Source organism: Myxine glutinosa, chromosome 11 (genome assembly GCF_964187855.1).
Source record: "Myxine glutinosa chromosome 11, kmMyxGlut1.1, whole genome shotgun sequence".
Lineage (NCBI taxonomy): Eukaryota > Metazoa > Chordata > Myxini > Myxiniformes > Myxinidae > Myxine > Myxine glutinosa.
In genome coordinates this window covers 134,100,579-134,116,338 of record NC_136271.1, presented here as the reverse complement: position 1 = coordinate 134,116,338, position 15,760 = coordinate 134,100,579, and the positions used below count along the sequence as shown (strand labels likewise).

General features: G+C 43.0%; 1 protein-coding gene across 2 annotated transcripts in view; it reads left to right on the top strand.

The window, feature by feature from the left end:
- The window catches only part of LOC137436845 (reticulon-1-like), a 112,401-nt gene that overhangs the window by 32,610 nt on the left and 64,031 nt on the right, over positions 1–15,760 (top strand). For both annotated transcript variants that reach the window (XM_078787153.1, XM_078787152.1), the window contains exons 4-5: positions 8,296–8,423; positions 11,984–12,251. In XM_078787153.1, coding sequence (XP_078643279.1) covers positions 8,296–8,423; positions 11,984–12,251 — 396 coding nt within the window. The remainder of the gene's footprint in view (positions 1–8,295; positions 8,424–11,983; positions 12,252–15,760) is intronic.

Here is a 15,760-nt window from a genome sequence, read left to right as displayed (position 1 = left end):
CATTACCATGATTATGTTAGCATTACTATGATTATGTTAGCATTACTATGATTATGTTAGCATTACTATGATTATGTTAGCATTACCATGATTATGTTAGCATTACCATGATTATGTTAGCATTACTATGATTATGTTAGCATTACCATGATTATGTTAGCATTACTATGATTATGTTAGCATTACTATGATTATGTTAGCATTACTATGATTATGTTAGCATTACCATGATTATGTTAGCATTACTATGATTATGTTAGCATTACCATGATTATGTTAGCATTACCATGATTATGTTAGCATTACTATGATTATGTTAGCATTACTATGATTATGTTAGCATTACTATGATTATGTTAGCATTACCATGATTATGTTAGCATTACCATGATTATGTTAGCATTACTATGATTATGTTAGCATTACCATGATTATGTTAGCATTACTATGATTATGTTAGCATTACCATGATTATGTTAGCATTACTATGATTATGTTAGCATTACTATGATTATGTTAGCATTACTATGATTATGTTAGCATTACTATGATTATGTTAGCATTACTATGATTATGTTAGCATTACCATGATTATGTTAGCATTACTTTGATTATGTTAGCATTACTATGATTATGTTAGCATTACCATGATTATGTTAGCATTACCATGATTATGTTAGCATTACTATGATTATGTTAGCATTACTATGATTATGTTAGCATTACTATGATTATGTTAGCATTACTATGATTATGTTAGCATTACTATGATTATGTTAGCATTACCATGATTATGTTAGCATTACTATGATTATGTTAGCATTACTATGATTATGTTAGCATTACTATGATTATGTTAGCATTACCATGATTATGTTAGCATTACTATGATTATGTTAGCATTACCATGATTATGTTAGCATTACTATGATTATGTTAGCATTACTATGATTATGTTAGCATTACTATGATTATGTTAGCATTACTATGATTATGTTAGCATTACTATGATTATGTTAGCATTACCATGATTATGTTAGCATTACTATGATTATGTTAGCATTACTATGATTATGTTAGCATTACCATGATTATGTTAGCATTACCATGATTATGTTAGCATTACTATGATTATGTTAGCATTACTATGATTATGTTAGCATTACCATGATTATGTTAGCATTACTATGATTATGTTAGCATTACTATGATTATGTTAGCATTACCATGATTATGTTAGCATTACTATGATTATGTTAGCATTACCATGATTATGTTAGCATTACTATGATTATGTTAGCATTACCATGATTATGTTTTATGGCACCCCGGCCACTTTGGCCTCGAGTTGACTGACATTACGTGCACGATTAAATCTAAATAAAGGTGAATTAAACACTAAATTTGTGGGATAGTTGCCATTTTATAATCCGTATCAATTCTTCAGGAAATGCAGTTGCAGATTTTTTCAGATGCGCCACTAATGCGGACGCTGTCCAGATAAGCGGGCTGCTTGCAGTTATTGAAGTTATAAAAGCAACGTTCGCTCGCCATGGAAGTTTCCATGGAACAACATCCCTCATCCTCTTGTTCTTTCATGTGTTTCTAAATGCATTTTGCTATCTGCTTTATGATTGCTTAACTCATTATAATAGGTTTCTGTTAAACGATATTGTGTCTTCCAAGGTATCCCAGTCGACAGTTTGGGTTATGCAGTCACATCATACGTGACATATTATACACATTATGTACACACACACCGCCACACACATGTGAATCGTGATCATGCATGCACACTCATACACGGTCGTGATTGTACATGCACATCAATTGTGATCACACACACACACACACACACACACACACTCACACACTCACACACACACACACACACACGAAGATGGTGGTGGCGATCGGGAGGTGGCATGACTTGCCGGTCATGCCACCTCCCTCTCACCTGGGACGGGGAGGACCAGGAGCTATGTCGAATGAATCCGTTTTGAAAACTGTAAAGACTGACCTGAGAACGAGATGGTGGTTGGTGTCGTGCTGTTTGGCGTGCGTTTGGGCGACCTTGCTCTAAAGTTTGGTGGGACTTGTAGGTTCCATCCTGCCGGGTGGGGCGTCCCGGGCTTTGTCGGACCTCTCCTCCTTTAGAGCTCCATCCGTTGAGGGATGTGAGATCGAGGATTCGTGCCATATGCGGAGGCTTTGGAGTCGTGTGGATCATCTGGGACATGGCCTGGCCTGACGACTTGCTGGGTCTCTCCGACGTTGTCATGCTGGGAGCGAGGTTACGGGAGTTGGCAACTCCCTTTATGCCATGTTATGCCTGCAGGAAACCGAGCTCAGTGAGATCCATTAGCATGTCGAATGCAACAGCTTCGTGGGCGGTTTTGGCAAGGGGAGTCGAGGCGCCCGTGGCTTGATGGGTTTTTCCGGCTCTGACCCGCTGAGGAGGACATGCACACATGAACAGGGAGGGGGGCTGAGATTTGGCAGACCCGAGTGAAAGGGGGGCCTGAGAAATGGTGTACCTGAGTGGAAGGGGGCCTTTGATTTAGTGGACCGGACGCCCTACCCGGCAGGATGGTACAGATGCACGATTATGGTTTATAAACGTTTGGCTTTGGTTTTGCTTTGGCATGTTTTGTTTGTTTGGCATGTTTTGTTTGTTTGGCATGTTTTGTTTTGTTTGGCATGTTTTGTTTTGTTGGGCATGTTTTGTTTTGTTTGGCATGTTTTGTTTTGTTGGGCATGTTTTGTTTTGTTTGGCATGTTTTGACATCATATGCTGTGTATGCACACATTATTTATATGCGTTATATACATATATACATATTGTGCACATGTTTTATTATGCACGTTATATTGTGCACATATTATATACACACGTGTTGTGTGTGACATGTGCGGTGGTGTGCTGTGTGCATGCGTCTTGTGCATGACGTTGTACATAATTTGTGCATGCACACATGCACACACAATCACACATACACACACCCACACACACACTTGTATCTTATTTCACCTGTCTACAGGTGTTCTTACTTCACCTGTCATGATCATCTCTACAGGTGTTCTTACTTCACCTGTCATGATCATCTCTACAGGTGTTGTTACCTCCACACTGGAAAATTACTTCCGCATTCCTCTCTTTTGTACTGAAAAGGACAATTAAACCTTCAATAGATATCCTTTTGGTGTTTAATATACCTGTTGCCAGAGCATACGCCCTCCTTATGGGCAGACTTAGATGAGTCAGTCTTTACCAGATGGTTTCTGGAAGCCGGATAGTGACATGATGGTTGTCTCTCAGGCCAGAAATTCAGTCAGTCGTGGCATACCCATTGCTGGGGAGAAGTGGTCATACCAGACTCACATTTACGGATGATCTGCTTTCCCCCAGCAACAGATATGCTACGACTGACTGAATTTCTGGCCTGAGAGACAACTGCCATGTCACTATCCGGTTCCCAGATTCGGATATGATGTGTGTGTGTTGGTGCGTGTCTATACATGCATGTGTATATATGTGTGTCTGATTCGAAAAAATTACCTCCACACCTGTCATGATCATCTCTGCAGGTGTTGATCTCTACAAAATTATTAACACTGAAAATTTGAGTGATTTCTTCGACAGTTATTTGGTGGCAGTGGTGGGATCACAAACTCCGGAGGAGAGCGAGGAGACCGGAGAGCTGCGACCGGGTGGCAGCAATGCTGAAATGGTTGCTATGCGATTTTGCATAGTTACTGTTCGCATAGCAACCATTTCAGCATTGATGTCAGCAAGGCTATCGGCAGTTTCATTGGCAAGTGATTCCAGGGCTGCTGCTTTATAAATGAGCTCATGAGCTGCAGTACTGAGGGAAATTAGGCATAAAAAACCACTCTGCCATGGAGATACTTCATTTACTCCGGTTTTGGCTTTGGAATGGAGAATGGGTGAGCAAACGCTTATGAGGTATCACATAGCCTAGGTAACAAGAGCCTGATCCATTGAACGGGAGCCAGGGATAAGCTTTATACCCACATATGAAATACGTGTTATTTAAAGCTTCTTGTGGGTCATTTAAGTAGGTCCTCCGTGCATATATTTGGACATCCGGGTTACCTGATAACCATGGGATTGTCATGTTTTTATTTGTTATTCGGATTCCTATACAATTACATTGTATAGGAATACCTTTTGTTTTTCCTCTTTTTTTCTTTTTTCGCTTTTTTGGGGCACCGTTGTCCCCCTTTTTGAAGGAATGTTTTACTGCCGGATGCCCTTCCTGCCGCCATCCCTGTTAGTCGCCTCTTGCGACACACAGGGAATTACCAGTGAACTGGTACTCAATTTGCCGACCTCGGAAGGATGACAGACTGAGTCAACCCCCCCTGGTGTTAATTCAGCGATCGACCGGGATTCAAACCCAGGATCCTGGGATCCAAAGTCGGCACCCTAACCGCTGAGCCAACACCAGGCTCATGTATACACTCAGGGGTTTTGGTGAACACGTTGTCATTTTTGTGTTAATACTTTTTCATCAGGGTGAGTTTTTTTTTTTTACTTCTCCCCAGAAATACAGGGTGATTCACATACGACGTACTATTTTGTTTTTGAATAACTCTGTGTTGCGTGAACCGATTTACTTGTAATTTGTAGCACTTATAGACAAATGTTCCCCATTTATTATGTGAAAATTTCGTTTAAAAATAATTGATACAAATTTAGTTATTGGTCTCGATATGGCGGCCGTCATTTTTGATGATGGGAAACAGCCTGACCTCTTGACATGACATGGCATGTCGATTAACATGTCGATTAAATTGCTCTTAAACGTTGATAATTATGGAACCGGTCTTAGAGTCAGCTTTAGACTTTTTAGCAGCATAATGTAAAGAAAAAATCAGCAAGAATGGCAAGTTACAACAGTCAGGAGCGTGCAAAAGCTGCAACCTGGTATGAGGCCACAAAAAGCTTCATCGAAGTGAAACGACGTCTTCGAACGGAGTTTGGTCGAAGCTGGGTGCTGCCAAGCAATGTCCAAAGTGTACACGACTCGACCAAGAGACTTGCTGGAACTCAAGCACCGCATCAGGATTACCTTCTGGGAGATCACTGATGAAATGCGGCAGAAAACCATGCTCGAATACAAGCAGAGACTGTTCCGAGTGATCGAAAATGACGGCCGCCATATCGAGACCCAAAACTAAATTTGTATCAATTATTTTAAAATGAATTTTTCACATAATAAATGGGGAGCATTTGTCTATAAGTGCTGCAAATTACAAGTAAATCGGTTCACGCAACACAGAGTTATTCAAAAACAAAATAGTACGTCGTATGTGAATCACCCTGTGCACGGCACCATAATCTCTGCTCATGTTTTTGTGACCCTCGAAATGTCAGGGAAGAATACGACACTATTAATATGAACAAGTGATACTCGTGCATCGAGGAATCGTAAGATCCTTTTGTTGGAAATAAAATTTGACATTATTATTATACAACGGTGAGAGCGGAAACTCCTTTGGCAAATTGGACATTCGCTATCATTTTATTTAACCACTATCATGTCAGGTCTTTAACACAAAACAGGTGCAAAAACAGATCGCTGCAACTACAGTCCAATCGGCCTGCTCCCAATCATCAGCAAGGCCATGGAATCCAGCATTGCTTCCAATATTAAATCCTTCCTCTTCTCTAATGACTTGATCTCTGATCATCAATTTGGATTCAGACCAGGTCATTCTGCTCTTGACATGCTGCTTCTGCTGTCTCAATAATGGAGGGAAGTTCTCAATAACAATAAAGGAAATCAGAGCCGTCTCCCTTGATATATATTATGCCTTCGATATGGTCTGGCACCCCACCATGCTCACCAAACTTTCCTCTTATGGTATCCATTGAAACCTCCATGCTTTGCTCGCGTACTTCCTCTCCTTTCGTAGTCAACGTGTGGCTCTAACTGGAATTCTGTCATCTCCTTTTCCTGTCTAGGCTGGAGTTCTTGAAGGCAGTGGTCTGGGCAATGTGCTTTTTCTGATCTTCATTAATCTGGGCCCTGTGCTTCTGGGCCCTGTGCTTTTTCTGTGCTTTTTCTGGGCCCTGTGCTTTTTCTGATCTTCATTAATGATCTCTCCAACTCTCTGGAAAATCCTCTCTATCTTTATGCGGATAACTCCACTCTCTGTCGCTCCATATCTCAACCTTCAGATCAAAAGGCAGCAGCCTCCTCACTCTCTGCAGACCTGGATAAAATCACAAACTTGTCAAACAAGTGGAACATGTCTTTCAATCCTGACAAATCTCACACTCTTACTATGGCTCTCCGAAAATACCGTCTGTACAACCCTCCCATCTACTTTCTCAACAATCCGCCTGAAGAAGTTTTGTTACTCAAGCTTTTGGGTCTCACTATCTGCCATGATCTTTCCTGGGAAAACCACATTTCCAAGCTGGTCAAATACAGTCGCCGACTGGGCATCCTCCGCCGCGCGAAGTCCTTCCTGTGCACACCTGAGCTTCTCACCACATACAAAGCTTTCATCCACAGATTGATGAAGTACTGCTCTCCCCTCTGGGCTGGTGCCCCTGCCTCACACCTATCTCAGCTTCACACTGTACAAACCAATACTTTTAGAATCATTGGTATCTCCCGCGATGAAGCTGATTCTGAGGGCCTTTAACTCTCTCACAGGTTGGCCATCTTTCTGTCTTCTACCGACTCTTCTCCAGCCTAACTCCCCGTGCTCTCCCTGTGCTCTGTCCCCCAAATATTCCAGTGTGATGCACAAGGTCCTGCTAGCAAGCCTCTTATGGTGAAACTGCCAAAATCAAGACTCTCTGCTCACCTTCACTTTTTCATTCCTCTTTTTCCCACCTCTGGAACAAACTCCCACACTCTATTCAATCCCACTCCTCCCTCCAGGTCTTCAAAACAGCTGTCCACCACCCCCATCCAAAACCTTGATCTTTTCTACCCACGTTTATACACCCCAAATCCACCTTTTTCAAATTCCGTTTTATTTCCTGAAAGTCTTCGTAGTGTCCATTTGTTTATTCCGTGTACCCCGTGCCAGCCCTCTGCCTTCGACAGATCTCCCGATGTCCGTATTCTCTACTGTTGTTGTGCTTCCCTCTCGCTCCCCCTCTTGTCTCCAACTTCCTTTATTATATGTTTTATGTGTTAGCTCTTGCCTGAGCATCGACTTATTATACAAAAAAAAAATGCTACAGAGAAGAAAAATAAAAAACACAGAGAAAGAAAAACTCCCGACATGTTCGCAGAACTTTGGAGAAGCTAAAGGAAGAGGTGCACCTTGATTGATGACCAAAATAGCTAATCAGTGTGGGGCGGACAAGGTGGGCAACGTCACAGGGCTGGACTTTGCAGAAGATACAAAAGCTACACGGACACTCTAAGAATGAGAGCCTGGGGAGTTGCGCGCACGTTCCATACCCCAAGGATTCACGGATGTGCAGTGGAGCGGCGAGCTTGTGATTGGTGATTCTTTGCCGCCAAACCGATCATTGCTGGTCTAGCTTTGGCTGTTCCAGCTGTGGGCTAGACTTGGTCAGAAAGCTGGGAGTCCGAACTGCTGCCACAGAGACACTGCCCGAGTCCCGCTTGTTTCAGCCACACATCGGTCGCATGGCCCACATCTAGGTCGCAAAGGGTATTCGATTGTGCCATATTTTCTCCCTGGTCCTTCCCCTGTGGTATGCTATGGTCACAAAGGTTAAAGGGTATTCCATTACCCCGTCATTTCTCCCTGGTCCTTCTGTGGTATGCTAAGGTCACAAACGGTATTCCATTGTCCCACCTTTTCGCCCTGGTTCTTCTCCTGTGGTATGCTTGGGGCCAAATAAGATTAGGTAGTTAATGATCTCCCACGTGTATTTTGTGTTGTAAATAGTACTGTAAAATAAATGCCCTCATGTCCCTTGGTTCCCTCCTCTGTTGTAATACTCGTAAATACACATGAAGTCACTTGGTCTCTGTGAGTGATCTGAGTTGCCCTGATCGCAATTAAAGCCGCATTCAGATGCCATAGGCGGAGAGTTTGGAGAGTAGTGCGGGATGCCAGACCGTATCGAAAGTTGTGTCTCGAGAAGGCCCCGGTCACATGTTCCTAGGTTGGTACTGGCAATGGCAACGGCAAGACATGTTACTCGGTTTGTGAATATGACATACATGATGTACGAAATGGCCTCATCTCGTCATAAGTCTTCTTGTATACTGTATAAAGTCGTTTCCTCAAACAAACATTTTCTTACATGTTTCCTAACCCTTTCCACAGGAGCCAGTGATCACGTGCATAAAGACAGCTCTATACCTGTTTCAGAAAGCTTGCGTGCATTGCACATGCTGGATGCCGCGTGCCATGATGGAAAGGAGTTTGGGGATCTTCTGCCATGGTGTCATAAGGTTGGAGCAAAAGCACTTTAAATTGCACATCACTTACAATTGATATTATCAAGTGAAAATATAAGACATCAGTGTTTTCTTACCAATGATATCGCTCGACTTGTATGTCTTATACAGATGGTCACTTCTTGTAGTGGAATGCTTCTTTTGGTCGTTGCTTTTAGGGTTAGGGTTCGGGTTCGGTGATCACACTGCTGTGGGTGATCACTGCACCCACATTCATTCAGGAACATTTGTCCTTGTATAACTGCTTATCACTTTATTGATGATTCCACTCTCTGCCATAACCTCACTCATCCTCCAGACAGACATGAAGCAGCCTCTTTTCTCTCTCTGCAGACCTTGATAGAATCAGCAGCTGGCCAAACACTTGAAATATGTCTATAATATTTTTATTTATTTATTTTGTGTACAAGATCGAGGCTCTTGAAAGAGCTAACATTAATCACACAAAAAGTCAAACCGACACACAAAACACAAAAAAATAAGGGGAGCGGCAGACAAGATGGGGAGAGAGGGGGAAGGACACAAACACAACATTTGAGAGCAGGGACATCGGGAGAAATGTGGGAGGGAGAGGGCTTGGGGGGAGGTGGGAGAGGTATAAAACATATGAACACTGTAAGGACTTCCAGGAAAGAAGTTGGAATTTCAAAAAAAAAAGTGTATGTGGGGTGAATTAGCGGGGGTAGAAAAGATCAAGGTTTTGGATGGGGGAAGATAAGAGATGGTGGTGAACAGCTGTTTTAAAGACCTGGAGGGAGGAGTGGGATTGAAGGGAGTGAGGGAGTTTGTTCCAGAGGTCGGGAAAAGGGGAATGAAAGAGTGAAGGTGAGCAGAGAGCCTAGATTTTGGCAGTTTAACCATAAGAGGGTTGCAGGCAGATCTTGTGCGACCTGAAGGAATATTGGGGGGACAGAGCACAGAGAGAGCTGGGGGAGCAAGGCCGGAGAGGAGTCGGTAGAAGACAGAAAACACATCACTGTTTTCACATCAAATTGAATTGAAAACATCAAATTGTGACAAATCTCACACTCGTGCATTTGCAGCAAACCACACTTCCAAGTTGGCCAGCAAATTGCCAGTAGCTGATTGGGTATCCTCCATGATGCAAACAACTTCCTTGGAACACCTGAACTTTTGACAACCTACAAGGCCTTAATTCTCAGGTTGATAGAGTACCGTTCTCCCCTTTTTGCTGGAGCCCCTGCATCACAACTTGCTCTTCTTGATGCTGTGGAAAGCCAGGCCCTCAAGATTACTGAAATCTCCCATGATGAAGCTGGGTCCTTGGGCCCAGCTATCACTTTCACATGTAAGAGAGATTGGCGTTCTCTACTGCCTCCTTCCTGGTCTTGCATCCTCTGCTCTCTCTCTTGGCTCTATCCCTCCAAGGTTTCTACAGAGTGTACTTGGTCTGCCATCAACCATCTTCTTATTAAAATTGCAAAATACAGAATCACTGCTTAACTCCACCCATTCGTTACTCTTCTTTCTTGCCTGTGGAGCCAACTTCCACATTCTCTTAAATCTCATTCTTCCCTCCAGGTCTTCAAGAGAGCTGCTCATCAACCTCACATATCATCCCCCATCCAAAGCCATGATCTTTTCTACCCCCATTAATGCCCCCAAACCCACTTCTTTCCAGTTTTTCCTTCCTGAGAATTATAGCTTTTGTATCCATCTTATCCACCCCTTGTGTACTCCCCTGGCCCTCATTCTTCCCCTCAACCTGCTGCTTGATGTGTTCCACCCTCTCTTCTGTTCCTTATTGTTTTGTTTTGTCCTGATCCGTTCTATGTTCGAACTCCACCACTAGCATTGAGTTTCTATAGAAGAAAAAAAAACTTGCCTGAGACGAATACATGTGAGTTGCATGTTATGTTAAGCGCAAGAAGAATCTGTCAAGTTAGGGACTTTATCACTAACTAGTAAAAAGCCCGTCAAAATGATGGATTGGAACAGTGCAGCCTCATGAGCATGCCAACGTCTGAAGCCTCGGACTTTATTTATTAGACATCATAAGGACGTAAATGAACACTCGTTACTCCCTGCATTTGATCGTGTCCGTCCGTCCGTGTGTGTGTGTGTGCGTGTGTGTGTGTGTGTGTGTGCGTATGTGTGTTCGTATGTTCATGTGTTCGTGTGTTTGTGAACAAGATATCTGGAAAAGTTCTGAACGGATTTGGATGAAAGTTGGTGGGATGATTGCCCTTGGGATAAGGAAGAATTGATTAGTTTTTGGTGAAGCTCAGGATATTATTCCAGATCCATGAATTTTTTGAAGGATTTTTTTACCATTGGAAGACAGGGCTCAGCAGCGGCCACCAACGGCGGGAGTATGCGCTCGACTGAGTGGTGTTCTAGTTTTACTATGTGCGCATTGCACTTCATGTGCAGCGAATTTCACCTCCCTGTGCATTGTTATTATTGTTATTTTAAAAAACGCTTCTGTACACCGCCCTTGAAGCTCGGTTTGCAAGCCACCGTCTACAATTCCAATAGAAGAGACATAATTACTTTTTTATGGAAAATGTTTTTGGAGGGGGGGGGGGGGCAGACATTTGTACAAACACACAAACTGACATTGTGTTTTATATGGTAGATTGTAACACGTAAAGGACAAAATCAGCTTGAATTTTAAAATTAAAGTGCCCCTTTAAATATAACACATCCTTTGTTGTTTAAACGTTTCAGTGAGTACATAAATGAGATGATGTAAAATGTATTCTTTCAAGGCCAAGGAAAGAGCAACATTAGAAATATAATTTTTTAACAAGATAATAGACAAAATGTGCCAGGAGTGGTGGCATAAGGCATCTTGTTTTTTTGAAGATGTTATAAGTTGCACCTGAGATCATACAAAGGCAAAATGAAACGCTCAATCAAAGTAGCCAATAAACATTGAGGGGGTCTTGGGGGAGAGGGGGAGGAGCTGGGGAGTGTCAAAGGAAGATATAAAATCCAAAAATTAAAATATCAGCTGACATTCAGCAAAAAAGGGCATGTTTAGTAGAATTGATAGTGAAGAGTTCCATGAGTCTCAGAACAATGACCAACGACTATGTAGAACAGCCATCAGTGTGGGATGAACAGTGGGGAGATCCTTTGAACTGTCTAACCTGGTTTTGAATTCCGGCCCCACAATAAACTGTCATCCATCATATTTCGCATCCAGGACGAGGCATCAATGTGACAATGTGTGTGTGTGATGTCTCGCCCGCTCGCATTTGATGGTGGACGTCAAAGATCCCACAGTGTCCTTTGCGAAAAGTCGGCGAGTTATCGCCGGCACCCTGAAACAAATTTGATATTGCTGCTCTAACCTACTGCGGGCACTGCATATGTCACAGGTGATCACATAAGCTGCTTGTTCACTGTTGGTCAAAACATTGCCAACGTGTTGCCAGAAGGTCAATGTAAAGACATCCAAGACAATGATATAACTGTCGGTATAATATGCCGAACAACTTCTTGCTGTGTCAATGTTTTCTTGTTTTAACACATTGCATGCTATTTTGATTGCTCAATTGCGATGATGGCTTACCTGTACCTTGCAGGGTGACACAGATGGCTCCGGCTCTCTGGAAACCCACGCTGGCATCACATCTCCATGTTACAGTCTATTGCGTGCAGAACGTGAGGCAGAGTTAGATATGGAACTCTTCCTTGACTCTTCATCCTCGTCAGAAGAGCTCTTGGACAACTTGGATCTCTCTTGTCCACCAACCAAGGATACCATACTGCCATCGGATAAAGGAGAGTTATCAGCGGCTTTGCCTTGTGTGGTCGAGAAATCACGGATGTCACCTCATTCTGCAATCTCAGGTTATTCGCCAGCACCAGGTCCTGTGACCCACACTCCACATTCAAGGAAGTTGGGTTTATGGCCAAATCTCTGGTGGTTTGGGATTACTCGCTTTTAGTGCACTGATCACATCAACCACAACAAAGGTAACATGGAAGAACCATAATATGCGTGTCAAAATATGTGATGCATTGGAAAGACAAAGTCATGAAGATGCGGTTAGATTGTCACCACTAATGGATAATGGACAAGTATTGTTTGAAGTAAACATTGTGGCTTCTCTGGCCACAAGGTTATCTTCTTTGAGAGCATTGTTATTGTACACCGCATTTCCTATTCCATCGCCAGGCGCCGCATGACGTCATCACCGGGTACCGAAGGGAGCCCGGCGATGACCACGCCGAAAGGGAGTACGCAGTTTTGACTCCATTTGTTTGTTGTCTTTCTTGGTTGTCCGGGCGATATCTCGGCCATCCTTTGAGCTGGGAAGCTGAAATTTGGGCACAAGAGTAAACACGTGCTTTGGCAAAAACCGGATTTTTATTTTTTGATTAATCAATTAATTAATTGATTATTTAATTATTATTAATTCATGAAGTACTTATTTATTTTATTTCTCATCTGGGCAATATCTCAGGCACCTTTTGAGCTCGGAAGTTCATATTCGGACACGACAATGACCAAGTCCTGATGGTAAGTTGGATTATGGACTTGCTGTCAATTTGTATGTATCAATAAATCTAATATTTTGGTTTTGTGAGATGGGATTGATTTTGGAAATGAGATGTATTTTGGTCTATATTAGGAATAACTGATATGCATTCTGTGTTTTGATTAGTTCTTTTATGAATAACTAAGTATCATAGACCTCATAACCTCATACCATTGTTATGAGGAAAGACTGCTGTGAAACAAAAAGTTTAAAGTGATAGCACAATGGGTTTATAAAAGGACGAATTATAGTAGAAAATGGCTTTAGTAAAGATTTTAAAGTACCGAATCCCTTGGTACCGTGCGTTAGCCCTGTGTGGTATTCATATCAAACTTTTCAAAGCATCTGGCAATGCAAAGCCCGTCCGCTTTTGTGTTCAGATTTCTTCTTCAGTATGCTAAACATGACAAAAACAGCTTTAGAAATGCAAAAAGATTGAAGATTTTAGGCGACCTTGACATTTTGACATTAAAAGCAATAGGCTTCAGTGACCCAATATGCAAACTCTGCTCAAATTTCAAATCGGTCAGATGAACGTTGACAATTTTGTGACCTTGACCTTTGACCTTAACAGAATACAGGTTACACTCGATGAATTGGGTCATATTGTGTCACTGACATATTGATATGACTGACATTGATATTTTATACACGCTTTACCTTTGACATTTTGATCAAAAAGGAAAAAAGCATTCGGTTTCTAGCTTTTGAATGACCAAAAGATGTGATCCAATATGCAAATTCTTAAACTTTCAAGTCAATGCGATGAAAATTGATGATTTTATGCAACCTTGGCCTTTGACTTTTTGATGATTCTACAGGTGGGAAAAAAGAGAAACAAATCAGTGGAGGTGAGCAGTGATAATGGATTTAGGTAGTTTTACCAGAAGACGGTTGATGGTGGACAGTGTGAGCCCTGCAGAAATCCGAGGGGGCAAAGCATGGAAAGAGCAGAGTGTGCAAGATCAGAAAGGAGGTGGTAGAAGACAGAGAGACCACCGACCTGGATGCGATGACAAACCGATAAGCCCTTTGACTCAGCTTCATCGTGGGAGATTCCAATAATTTTGAACGCCTTGGTTTCCACGACATCAGGCCGAGCAAGATGGGAAGCAGGGGAGCAAACCCAGAGAGAAGAGCAGTACGCCATAAAGCTGCAAATGAAGGCCTTGTAGGTGCATAGGTGTTCAGGTGTGCCAATGAATGACTTTTATGACAGAAGATGCTCAGTCGGCAGCTGGATTTGGCGGCCAACTTTGAAATGTGGTTTGCCCAAGAAAGATTATGGCTGATAGCGAGCCCCAGGAGTTTGAATGACTGAACTTCCTCAAGAGGATTGTTAAGAATCCATTTGGTCCTTTGGCCAGATGGTCCTTGATGTTGGCCAGATGGTCCTTTCGGAGAGAGATAGTGAGAGTGTGAGATTTGTCAGGATTGAAAAACATATTCCAAGTGTTTGACCAGCTTGTGATTTTGTCAGTCTGAAGAGAGGGAAGAGACTGCAGCCTGCCTGTCTGAAGGATGATCTTCAACAAATTTATAAAGAGGATTTTTCCAGAGTCACATAGATCATTTATGAAGATCAGGAATAGGACTGGGCCTAGAACATTGCCTGGGACACTCCAGCTTTGACAGAGAGAGGAGATGAAAGGATTCTGTTGAGCGCCACACGTTGGCTATGAGAGTAGAGAAAGTCAATAAGTCACGTGTGGAGTTGGCCTTGGATGCCATAGGCAGAGAGTTTGGAAAGAAAGGCAGAATGAGGAGAGACAGAATGCCAGACTGTATCAAAAGCACTAGAGATGTCCAGAGAGATGGCTGTGAACCCATGTCTGACATTGAGGGCCTTCATCCATTGTTGGGTAAGTAGAAGCAGAAGTTCCAAGGTGGAGTGACCTGGTCTGAAACCAAATTGGTGATCTGAGATGAGATTGTTGGAGAAAAGGAAGGATTTCATATCAACTGTGATGATGGATTCCATGACCTTCCTGATGATTGGAAGTAAGTTAATTGGTCTGTAATTAAGGGGGATCTATTTTTGCACGTTTTTATTTAATGCGGTGATGTTGGCTGATTTCCAAGCTGATGGAAGATGACCTAGTATAGGGTAAACGATGGGGTAAAAGGGCAGAGAGTGGATGTGAAAGAGCAGCAGAGCTGGATTTGTATGTAATGATTTTTGCAGATGAATTTTTCTCAGTACTCTTTTGTGAAAGATTGTTTAAAATTATATTTGGTGATTTTTTAGTCTTTATATTTAGAAACATTGTTTGAAGTGATTTTGGGAGACGAGATTTTCTCACTATTTATATAAAGTTGGTTTAAAATTATTTTTGGAGATGCCTTTTTCTCTATTTATATTGATAAACTAGCAGAGGTACCCGGCTTTGCACGGGAGTGGGAGGAGGAGGGGAGGGGGAAGAGGAGGGGAGGGGAACGGGGGGAGGGGGGAGGGGGAAGCGGGGGAGGAGGAGGGGAGGGGGAAGAGGAGGGGAGGGGAATGGGGGGGGAGGGGGGGAAGGGGGGGAGGGGGGAGGGGAAGGGGGGAGGGAAGGGTGCGGGGGTGCCCAGGGGAAGAAGGGCCCCTCCCCTCCCCCTCCCCTCCCCCCTCCCCCCCCTTTCCCCTCCCCCCCTCCCCCTTCCCCCTCCCCCTCCCCCTTCCCCCTCCCCCTCCCCCCCTCCCATCCCCTTCCCCTCTCGTTCCCCTCCCCTTCTCTTCCCCCTCCCCTCCTCCTCCCCCTTCACACCAGGGGGGTTGACTCAGCCTGTCATCCCACCGAGGTCGGAAGTCGGAACTCATTGTCGTCAAATAAATGT